At 35.9% G+C, this 12,660-nt stretch overlaps 1 protein-coding gene across 1 annotated transcript; it reads right to left on the reverse strand.

Moving 5' to 3' along the window:
* Nucleotides 1–355: 355 nt before the first annotated feature.
* On the reverse strand, nucleotides 356–7,590 carry LOC121244714 (cellulose synthase A catalytic subunit 2 [UDP-forming]-like). The gene is made up of 14 exons (XM_041142905.1): nucleotides 6,612–7,590; nucleotides 5,635–5,830; nucleotides 5,328–5,551; nucleotides 5,128–5,230; nucleotides 4,833–5,019; nucleotides 4,189–4,455; nucleotides 3,729–4,074; nucleotides 3,333–3,470; nucleotides 3,104–3,229; nucleotides 2,794–3,006; nucleotides 2,417–2,684; nucleotides 1,908–2,104; nucleotides 1,446–1,796; nucleotides 356–1,274 (listed from the first exon to the last, which is right to left on the reverse strand). The coding sequence occupies exons 1-14, from the start codon at nucleotides 6,690–6,692 to the stop codon at nucleotides 693–695; spliced, it is 3,279 nt and encodes a 1,092-aa protein (XP_040998839.1). The 5' UTR covers nucleotides 6,693–7,590; the 3' UTR covers nucleotides 356–692.
* Between the last annotated feature and the right edge of the window lie 5,070 nt (nucleotides 7,591–12,660).

Consider the following 12,660-nt stretch of genomic DNA (forward strand, 5'->3'; position numbering starts at 1 on the left):
AGTGTGATAATATTTGCAATAAAGAGAACAAAACTTAGAAACTCTGGGAGTATTTTTATTCAAAATTCATCCGCGCGATAGAATTTCTTGCAACAAAACAGAAGTACAGCCACTGAACCACACCACGCTTCCACCTATCTCATAGAGAAGCACCTCATTACGAATTCCAATACAAAGCAGGAAAAACACATGGAATCGGAAAGCCTTTTTTCTTTTTTTATTTTTTAGCAGAAGTACAGAGGTTACTGCAATTTTATTATTGCACCAAGAGCAAGAGCCTACACCAACATACAAGGACAACCATTACAACAATGACACTTTCTATGAGGTCCCTTTAATTGGGAAGGGAATAAAATTTATGAATCACACTAAGATTTTTATTATTTTCTCTTGGGACTACATAGATTATCTGAGATTCTGAATACAATCACCCCTCCACCACACCATCCCACGTATCAGAAAGAATTGATGAAAACTAAAACTAATGCAGAAGAAATATGTGTTAGATCCGGTCCTTTGTATCTACATTGCAGCCAACCAGGATAGCCACTTGCATCTTTGCTTTGCCACCAAATGGTTTTTATTAACAAACCATGCTGTGTCATGTGATGTATTCGTCGACAACCATTAAAACTTAGCCCTCATTGATGATGATGCACAGAACTCAACTTCAACCTTCTGTGTTATTTATCTTAGTCACAATCCAAACCACATACTTCTAGTACAAGACCGCCCTTTGAAAGAAATGGGTTTATTCTGACCCATAAAAGGGAGAAGATTGATGATAGAAGGATTGCCCAGACCACAACAATGGTGGGAATCCTGTCCTGTTTCCCCATCAGCCCCTTAAGGAATGGGTAAAGATGGACAATGACCCATAAGGCGAAAAACAGTTTACCAAAGAGTGGACCCCATGAATCGTAGCCATTATTGATAGCATCTGAGACGCCAACTACAACTCCGATTATGTTTATGATTAGCAAGGACATGGGAGGGATTAACAATGATGTCCACTTGAAGAGGTAAAGCTCAGAAAACTCTCCATCATCCGCAGCTTTGGATGTAACTGTAAAGTTTGTGTTAACCCCTGCCAAAACCTTAAGCAGGCCCTGGAAGAGAGCAAACAGATGTGATGAGGCACCACCGATAACCCAGAATTGTTCATTCCTCCACCAGTCGTGTATGCCAACACCTCCCCATTGCATCTCAAGGATGCCAGTAGCAGCTATGGATACGAAGAGGGCCATGAATATAAGACTAGCATAGTTGCTTATCTGTCGCAAAAATGAAGAAGAAAAATCCTGTCATTAGTTGAAGCCTGAAAGCCTAGCAGATATTGAATTTGGGTTTTATGAAGTATGTCTAAGCAAACAAGGGGCCCAGTCGTACACTTTTAGTTTCAATATATCGCATTGCATTTTGGAATCAAAAGAATATAGCAGTACCTCCGGAACTATGAAGTTCCCAGTAAGGAGGCAGACAGCTGGCAAGGTGCAGTAAGCAAGCAAAGGAATCGATGTCAGCGGATAAACGACTGAATTTATATAAGAAAAACGCTCCAACCCTTTCAAGCCGCACCCATATCCATACCATATGGGACAATGCCTGCTGAAGAAAATCTCAACAGATCCCAGGGCCCACCGCAGAACCTGGTGTAAACGATCTGAAAGGTTTATAGGAGCAGAACCCTTAAATGCAGGCCTTTTTGGCATGCAATACACTGATCGCCAGCCATGGCAGTGCATCTTGAAGCCGGTAAGTATATCCTCTGTAACTGAGCCATATATCCACCCAACCTGAAACATAAATGGAATTTAGCCATCGGGACAATAGAAAATGCTGTATCTTGCTAATGAAAGAGATTATAAAGAGAAGGTTTTGTTAATTTTGAAGCAGTTTTCATATACCTCTTTTCCCCATTCTGTTTTATCTTCATAACCACAGCTAATAACATGGATTGCTTCTTTCAAGAGAGATGCAGGACTTGCTCCTTTTGGAACTCCCCCATCTTCCATCAGTGTAGAAGCTATGAAAACAGATGACTGTCCAAATTTTTTCTCAAATTTTACTTGAGGCATTAGGTAAGATTTTTCATTATCTATTCCTGCAATGTAAGTTACAGGAGAAACACATTTGATATTAGTTTACTACAGTCTATAAGACTGAACAAGGAACCAACCCGCACTGAAACATTTTAGATTTGGCACTAACAGGGTAAGTATTGGAGATTACTTGAAAATAAAGGTTAAAAATCTCAATGTCAAATATAGGTCGTGCAAATAAAAGTATGCTAAGAGCATTTGGGATTATAGGTCAAATTAATTGTTAGCACCTCCCTGGGAAATTTTGCTAATACAGAATATTATAAAAGAATTGCAAACGCAAAACTCCTTGCCAATCTGAATTCACTCCTTACCTTCGATTCCCTCTTCAATATTTTCTAGTGCATGTATCTGACGTGAAGCCTCCCTGTTTTTCAACTTCTTTTTGTCATTCAACTTTTTTTTCTTGTTCTTTCTAGATCCACAGCAGAAGCAGCACCATTTTGGCCAACAATTACATGTTTTCCCAGGAGGTTTCTTCTTGATGGGGGCATCATATCCATAGAGTGCTTGCCTCCTGAAGACACACCCAGTTCCGACATATATTGGTCCTTGGATCCCATCCAATCCTTTCATATTGATCTAGATTTAATTAAAAGAATTAGCACTTGCATAAAATACAGTTGCAAATAGAAAATATGTATGAATGCATGTGTGAACTACAACAACACAACCAAGATCCTTTTCTTACATCAAAGAATACGACATTGCGATTGGAGTATCTATCATGACGATCAATCCCGTCAAATCTTTGGGGAAATTGTACATAACAGATTTTCTTTCCAGAAGTGGGGTCCATCATGAAGCACATAGCTTCACGAAGTGCCTTACTGTTGTTTATGTAGTGATCACAATCAACATTCAGGAGATAAGGAGCATTTGAGATGACTGCTGAGACCCGCACCTTATTTATCAGCAAAAAATTTGAAAGAGTAAGAGAAATGGCAAGACACAATAAAATTGCCAAAAACACAAGTTAAGAGAAGAAAGTGAGAAACTACCAGGGCATTCATGGCCCCAGCCTTTTTGTGGTGATCAAATCCTGGTCTCTTCTCACGAGACACATAAATCAAGCGAGGTAGTTCATTTCCTTCGACATCACAAACACCATTTTGACCAAGGAAAACCTGTATAAGACCATCAAGATTAAAATCACAAGATTTTAACTTTCTATGCATATAAAGGAAAGCGAGATGAAGTTTCCATGAAAGCCTTCAGAACAGATCTTACCTGGATCATTCCAGGATGATCCCTGACATTGTTCCCAGGCCATGGAGTCCCATCCTGCATTGTCCAACCATCTTCCGGAACCTTTTGTGCCATGGCTACCAATCCGTTAATCCGAACTTTAAACTCTTCATATTCCCTCTGTAGCAACCAATCGCAATAGCCATGTTCTCAATAAAGGTATTCATGCCTTATCGAACATGAAAAGAATCATTATGGGAAAAAAATCATAATTTTTTACTGAATGTCAAAATGTGGCTCTCTGCCTGCCATATTTTGTGCAAAATTAGCACCACCATTTGCTTGTGGGCATGATTCTCGACTAATGAGAAGCTGAAAAGCCAGATAATGGAGAGAAAAGGAAGCAAGCAGTTAATAAACAAAGAAAGAACAGAAAACCTTCATTGCACGCCGTTCTCTTATAAATGCCGGATGCACTTTGTCTTTCAAATAGTCAACCTTCTGAGAAAAATACCATTCGGGGGCTCTTGGCTCAATGTTGAACCTCTTGCAGAATGGGACCCACTTACGTGCAAACTCCGATGTCTCAGAGAGGGCTTCAAAAGTAAGCATGGCAGCTCCATCATCCGAGACATAGCATGAAACTTTGTCAACCGGATAATCTACAGCAAGGATGGACAAAACTGTATTTGCAGTGATAAGTGGAGGTTCTTTTAATGGATCTACCGTACTTACAAATATGTCTATATCAGCCAGTTCAGATGGCTTCCCTTCTTTCTCATACCTGGCAAGAAATATAGTGCATGTTAGCCAAAAATCGAGAATGACACAAATGTTTGCAGACACACACACACAAGAGCAAACAAAGGTGGGAGTGCGCGCACACACACTGATGTACCTCAGGGACAGACGATCAAGGTATGTCTCTCGCACAATCGGACACCATTTTGGGAACTGATCCAATATCCAAGACACAGCAAACCATATTTCACAAATGACTGATGTTAACCACAATCCATATGCATCATTGACTGGATGGGTGATCCTATACTGAAAAAATAACCCGAGAATGACAATTCGGAGAAGAATTATCATTCTGTATGGATTTATCTTGCTTGAAGGAATTGATAACTTCCTCGAAAGCGGCTGCCTGCCTTCATCCATCCTATAAAATAGAAATAATAATGGTAATAATTATAAAGCTTAAATCTTGTTGTGGAAGAAAGGGAATTATATATATAGCAGGGCCGAGCCATTCTATTTAAGGCATAACCATTGATCTAAAAGCCCTAAGACTGTTGGATACTAATTTGGTCAAACCCTTAACCCTTAAGATAAAACACATTCATCCCAAGTACTTATGATAATGATTGCTGTACTATACTTTATGGTTTTGAAATATGGTATAAAAATTGGCCGTAAATTCAAGAAAAGAACAGAAGGAACTAAGTAAACGAACAAACTGTTGCCCTCAAATAAATTAATTAGGCAAGACAAAGCAATACAACATTCTTTGTACAGGAGGTTGAAAAATGCACCTACATGGGCAAATCCGGATCATTCAATTCATCTCTGTCATTTTTTCCACCACTGTCTCCTCCTTGGTGCTTAACCACCTGAAATTTCTCATTCTGCTTCTTTTTCCACTCCTCCATTCTCTCCTTCCAAGCAACAGTTCCATATCCATAGAGAGACAAGTCTTTTTTTGGATCCATGGGTCTGGGTTGAACTGCTTCGTCAACAGCAATTATCACACAGTAAGTTTAGTCAGAACAGCATTAAGCATCGTTCAAGGGAAAAAGAAAAAAAAAAACTAGAAATATTTCAACCAACTTACATGACATGGGAGAATCGGAAATTGGCATTGGAAGGACCCGTTTCCCACAACTCATAAATGGGGGAACAATAAGGGCATGCTTATCAGGTGATATTCCCACATCCTTAAACAAAAAAAAAAATCAGTATTAGACCATGAATCAGAGATGATAATCATTCTTAACAAAGAACAAAAATCAGATTGCAATATCAAAATTCCACCTCTTCACCATAGGTCAGGAGAGGGATATCTGGAGAAACAGATGCAGAATCCAGCTCTGATGGTGTGGCAGTCGCTGAAGCATTGGCTTGGGAACCACGGCCAACATTAAAGCGGGCAGAGAACATGGCCTCAGCAATGTGGTGAGGGTTGCCTCCAATGTCGAACTCGTTCTCCAAATCATCAGTATCATCCTCCTCTTCATCACCTTCAACTCTAGCACTCCCTGGATTTGCAATGCTCGCAGTGTTAATAAAAAATATTAACTGAAGAGATTATGAAAGTCGACTAAAAATGGAAAAGTCCTACCTTTGATGCGCTTGTATCTTGTTCTGCATTGAGGACAGGCCTGATTGCCTTCTCTTCTTTCATACTCATAGCAAGGTCTGCACACAGGAAAGGCACATTCGTTGCAAGCAACGAGTGGCTCTCCATCGACTGTGATTTCTATCTCATCCCCACAGATCTGGCAAATTTGCCCACTCAATTCTTGAACGGATGTCACCTGTAATTCGCAGTGGCCATAACACTGTTAATCTCTACCAGATCATGATGGCGGAAATTCCAATACACCAAACAGAAATTTAAGCGGCTTAAAAATTGTAAATATTAAAATACTGCGATAATAATATAATGTTAAAATTGAAAACTTTTCACGCAATGGTTTCATTGACCATCTCTCAAACCTAGAAACTTAGAGAAAGATCAAGAACCAATAGATGAAAGCTTTCGCTATTTTAAAAAAGAAAAGAAAAGAAAAGAAAATGGTAGCACTATCCTAATCCCACCCGAAAATGGTTACATTAGCATAGTCCAACCAGGAGAAATAAAAAAAGAAAGTTAAATACTTTCCAGTATCCTTTCCATTCGCTAGCTGATGAAGTACAGCCATGAGCTTGGCAACAGAAAATATTCCGGAACATTCACAGAAGAGAAAACCCACCCAGATCGCAGGCTTTAAAAAAAAATGGCTGAAGGAGGAGTTTAAACATGAGAAAGAAAAACCCAATGAAACGCATCACTACCAAAAGAAGGAAGATAAAAGAAACGGACACCCAGAAGAAAATGGTTGAAGAAGGAGGGTAAGAAGCTCAGAAATTAGAAAGACAAAGCAATGTGTTCAGGACCCATGTAAGAAAATCCCAAAACTAGCACTTGTCTTCAAATTATTCCAGCGAACTATGTGGACAAATGACTTTTAGGACGGTAAGAGAAGCGAAAATAGGATAATTTGTCTGCAAAAAAGTTGGAAGAGGCAATGAGAAATCATGAATGAAAGGACTTACTCGGGCAACCTCATCGGCATTGATAAGAATGAACTCATTCCTGTTGTGAGAACCTGCAATAAGCCGTCTTTTGGTATCCATCAGACCCTCTCTCACAGCAAAGACCCTCACTTCACCAACCTTCTCTCACAGCCTCCCTCATCATCAAAAGCCCACAAATAACACGCCTTTTCCTTTTACTGCCTCTCCTAATTCTCTTCCTTCACCTTCTTCCTCTCCTTTAGCCCACTCCCTCAGGCACCCATTACAGGAAACACCCACCCGGCCGCCCCCACATTACAGAAGGAAGTAAATATAAAGAGAGCTAGTAGAGAGAGAAACAAGTCTAGAAATGCTAAGAACAAACAAAAATAAAGTAGAACAATAAAATACTACCGGCGCGGAATTAAAGAAAACAGAAAAATGGGTAATTTGGTTGGTTGGACAGAATGATTCTTTCCTTGCGAGACCACCCCGGTTTCTCAGCAGATGGATTGCTTTTGTGAACTTGTGATGGTCTCGATCCGTGACACCAGGTTAATGAAAAAAATAATAGAGAAATTCTAAACGTTAGAGAGAATCTTAGTGGTGGAGTGGGTTGGAAATTTAACACATAACAGAGAAGCGGCGAGAGAGTTACGCAGACATGATAATGAGAATTAGAAGAAATAGAGTTATATATATATAATATATGTCGTATAGATCAGCAGTATTATACTTTCATTTACGTCTAAACCTGGGCCCAGGTTTTTTGGTGGGGACGGAGGCGGGGGTGTCCCGTCTGGAGGTGGGGGATGAGGAGTATTTTGGTAATTTCCCTCGATTAAGTTCTAAGGGCAATGGTGATGGCGTTTGTAGATGCTGTCCTGTCTGTCTCGGTTCTCTCTCTCACGATTGTACCGAGCTGTTTTTTCAAACGACAGAGAGTGAGAGAATCTGAGAGCTCGACAAAGACAGACTTTGAGAGAGAGAGAGAGAGAGAGAGAGCGGTGAAACTATGAAAGTGGACAGAGACTGAGCTGAGAGAGATGGCAACTGGGAACTGCGTGCACGCGTGGGTGCGACCGAGAGTTGTGCATATTCTTCCGCTAAACTGAATCAGCTGTCTGGGCTTTTGGCACTTCAGCTATTTGACCAAATTTACCATTTAAATAATTAAAAAAAAACAAACTTTTTATTTTCATATTTTCTTTCACGGAAGACATTGGACAAGCCTCACCTGAGTAGAAAAGAGAAAGAAAAGAATAAAGATATATATATATATATATATATATATATATATATATATATATGGTTTGGAAACGTTTTGCTTGAAGGGTTGGCCAAGGAACGATGATAAACTGCTAATATTTTTTCAATTTGTGTTTTGACAGCTCAGAAGGCCTCAATAGACACGAATTTTATGAACAAGTTGTTGATCATGCATTGACCTGCTTATTATTTTCGTTTTAGCAATTTTCTTTGGTTAGGTTCATCATCTCTTTTTTTATTAGTATTATCTTTTACTTTTCTTGTCATGATTATTTTAATTTCTGCCTTCACCCTGATTAAAATACACATTACCCTCTTATCATTTCCTTATCAACTCTGGTAGGCCATCTATTTCCATCCTGAAATATTATATATATATATATGAAAAGCTTTACTACTCATCATTCACATACACCACATATTATATATTTTTTAAAAATTTTTTATTTTATTCTTTTTAAACTAATTAAATTCTTCTATTTATAATTCATATACCATATATTTGGTAAGAAAAAAAATTAAAAAATAAAAAATTATGTGTGATATGAAGATGATCAGCAGAATTTTTCGTATATATATACATATATATAAGGTAAAGATGGGTACAATTCTATGGAATGCATGTCTTGTCTATTTTCTTTTGTCTTTTTCAAAAAATAAGATTTATTATTAAAAAAAAAAATTTCATGTATATCCTAAATTTTTACATATTTTTAAAAGAAATCCGTGAGAGTTACCTACCGTAAGATTGTAAATATTATTTTCCATATATTAATATATATTAGCAGTTCTTGCCCATCACGTACGCAATCGATGTATGTTGATATTTCAACAGAAAGTAAGACCAAGTGAGGAACTTTAACCTAGATCAGTACGTTCATGCAATCAGCAACATCAAAGGTTTGCATTTTTCTTCAATCTCGCTTCAACAACCTGGAAACGTGTTAAACTTCGTTTTGCATTTTCTGGGGTTTACTTGACTCTTTGACAGTGATCGGCTAACGAATCATATATATATATATATATATATATATATATATATATATATATATTACAAATCTTGGATAATGTTATATATTTAACATACCTATCACATGGTTTTGGTCCAAATTAAGAGTGGTTGAAACAATAGTGTTAGAAAAATTATACATCAGCAAAATCAGAAGTATTTATATACATATTGATGGATAATTTCACGAGAGAGGTCAGGAAAATATTTTCAAGCCTGTACAGGAAAATTCAAGTGGAAATTTTGTAAATATGTTTTTCAACTCGGACAATTTTTGTTTAAAAAATAGTTTAGTCACGATATAAAAATAAATTATAAAATAATATAATTTAATACGATATGTAAAATTATAAAATTATTTTAATATTCATTAGTAAGTTGTGCAGGATATTTATAATCATCACAAGATGTGCGTGTAGCGATCACACAATCATGACGTAAACGTCACACGATAATTATAATAATTTCGAAACTATTAAGAAAACTAAGATTTATGCCATACAAGAAAAATAAGGTTTAATGATTGCCATAAAAGAAAATTAAAGTTTAATGATTGCCCCGATTATGGTCCCTTTTAGAGCAAAATAGGAATCTGCAGCTAATTGGTTGATGCAGATTTTTTAATAAAAAAATCAATCGTAAACAAATATTTAAAAAAAAAAGACAAAAAAAAAAAAAAAAAAAAAGGTTCGACTCATCAGACAGATCAAGAACCAAGCAAGTTATTAGTATTTTAAAATAGGGCATATTTTATTTTTTCTAAACTCATTAATAATAAAATTAATAATTAAAATTAAATAACACCAGATAAAATGAACTGATTTCATCTCAATTCTGTATCAAGCACCACTCAAATAAGACGATATTGTTTAATTGGAATTTGGGACTCAAACACAAGCGTATAGGGGATGTGACAGCTTTAATAGGTTAGGGCAACCACACATGGAGTGGATCATCCATCTGGATCGATGCTTCTTTTACAGGTATATATATACCCGTCTGGCCTTCCATTCATATTTTTGTACATTTCTTGTGGCCAAACATATTATTCCGAGTCACGATCATCTGCATCTTGAAAATATTAATACGACACAGATTTTGTAGCCATTTTTCTGTATGGAAAAAAGGGTACATGCATGTCAAAATGGCTCTGATTGTATTCTGTGAAATTTCTCTAGAAACAACAACTCATATGGTATGTACTCTTTGCCCCGTCCATTGATATGGATCCAAAAGCTAAGGGTATTGTTGTGAAAACGATGACAAAATAGTAAAAATACATAAAAAATAAATAAATAATCAATCACAAGGTACAAATTTATGTGGTTTGGAAATGTGTCTATTTTCACAGAGCTGTTAAGAATGTCCATACTATTCGTAATAAGTATATTTATAGGGTTACAGGGTAGAAGTTTTAATTTTTACATTTATGTGATATTCGCTCGAGTGGAATGTTGAGCGTGCATCGAGCGAACTCTTTGTTTGATGTTCACTCGAGTGCCAAGTCGAGTAACTGTTGAGTGAACTCTTTGCCTAGGCTTCGCTTGAGCCCATTGTCGAGTGAACTTTCTGTCTCAGCTTCGCTCGAGCTGAATGTTGAACAAACTTTTTGTCTATGACTTCCTAAGTCAAATACAATGTCAAAAACTGTAACAAATCATTATCGGATCAAATTATCAAATAAGATCATCACAACAATAAACTAAACTCCACAAACCTAACATATATCCTAGATATATGCAGTATCCAATGGCCAAGATTATGGGTTGGTGGGTTTTTGTTTCTAAGTGATATGAATTGGTCCAGTGGAGAGATGATGTTTCAACTTAGGCCTCTTTTGTTTTTATAATCTATTTCAACTCATCTCATTTAATCATTATATCTTTTCTAAATTTTCATACAAAATAAAATAAACAATTCAACTTTTTCAAATTTCAAAACAAAAATAATATTAAAAAATATATTCTAACAATATTTTAGTTAACTTTTAAATTTTATATCAACTCATCTCATATGTAAAAACAAATCATTAATATAATTTTGATTACAGATGAATTTCTACGGACACCAACTCAATCTCTAGTACAACATGGCTGATATATATTATATATATATATATATACACTCGTGTCAACCATTAATATTTATTATAGCATCAATCCATGTATAATATGCTCTTATATATATACTTGAGTTAAATTTCTTTGTACATTTTAGATCATGAGTAGATCACATAGAGATCATAATGATGATGATCTCGATTTTCATTTCAAGTGAAATAAATAATATCTATTTAATATAAAATACGGGATATGAAATCATGGAATTGAGAAGATCATTTTATTTATTTTTTTTCCCCCTAATTTTGTTGGTCGAATGAATTAAATAAGGGGGACCATATGGGGACCTGGATGAAGATCATGAAGGCCAGGCTTGCTTGTTTAGTTGCCTATTGGCTTGGAGCAATATATTATATCTTCATCAAAATTGTTGAATTCTCACCTTCTGGGAGATCATCATCATCATATCAAAGCTGGTAGCCCCAACACTAGTGCGGGCTTGCCTTGTCCTAAATGCACCCACTAATTCTCATATGATTTTGGTAAAAAAGTAAATATTTCTACAGTACCCACAGATTATAATCTTTGAATATTCTTAGATATCTGACCTTTTTAAGAATTTCCAACTAATTTTAGAGTACTTTGCGTCCTTTCAAGTTAGGTTAAATCTGTCTTATTATTGAAGTGGATAGTTGCAACTCTATGTTTTCAAATGATGCCGATAGAACTAACGCTAACTAATATTGTTGGAGTCTTTTGAGAGATCATAACATATATTAAAGTTATAACTCTCTATAGAATAATAATAAAACAAGTTATTTGGGACAAAATAACTATTTAGGATAATAATAGACTTATTTTTATAGAAAATGATATTTTTATCGCAAATATCTTACTTAAAAAGGTTTTTCAAATAATTCAATATTATATTATTTTGCTTAATTTATTATATATTTCGACTGAGAACTGCTACAGATATAAAAAAAAATTCTATAAAGTAAACTCACAAACTGATGTAGTTTCATGAAATCTGTTAAATCTACTTTATAATAAAAGTAAATTTACAATCTAACGTATCATATCAAGCTACATCAGTTTGTGGGTTTATTTTTGTATAATCTTTTTGTGGCTAAAATATTTTCTATTTTGACCACTTGGATGTGTCTAATTATCCTTGATCACCAAACGTCGGATTTTGCAATTTAATTTCAATAAATCATGGGAACTGTCATTGTTTCAACCTTTAACATAAAGTATGTTATGAGTTGTTTTTTTTTTTTTTTTTTTTTTTCTTTTTTGGTCCAACGTTCCAATTGTAGTGGCATATATAGGCACCATGATCATGAACCAAAACAGCTCATTTTCTTTTCAATCATCATTTAAAATATAAAAACTTGGTCTAAAAGAAAAGGGAAAAGTAAAAGTGGAAAATAAAAGCAAAAGGAATCAATGATTGTGAGCCAAGAATGTGGAATATTGGCGTATAGAAAGGGACAGTGGGAGTGGGCTTTTAGATTCTTTTCTGCAACTCAAGTATACCCTACTTGTCCAATTGCCACAGACACATACACGACACACTACTTTTTTTGAGAGTGGCAGAGACTGATCATCGGTTATGGGTACCTTCCACTTCAAGGGAAAACATTCCCCCCATGGCCATTTTACTTCGGCTGGCAATCTCTTTTGATGGCCAAGAAGAAAATGAATCAACTGCACAAGATTCCTCGATCTTTTGCCATGAACAGTCGAT

Source organism: Juglans microcarpa x Juglans regia, chromosome 8S (assembly GCF_004785595.1).
Source record: "Juglans microcarpa x Juglans regia isolate MS1-56 chromosome 8S, Jm3101_v1.0, whole genome shotgun sequence".
Lineage (NCBI taxonomy): Eukaryota > Viridiplantae > Streptophyta > Magnoliopsida > Fagales > Juglandaceae > Juglans > Juglans microcarpa x Juglans regia.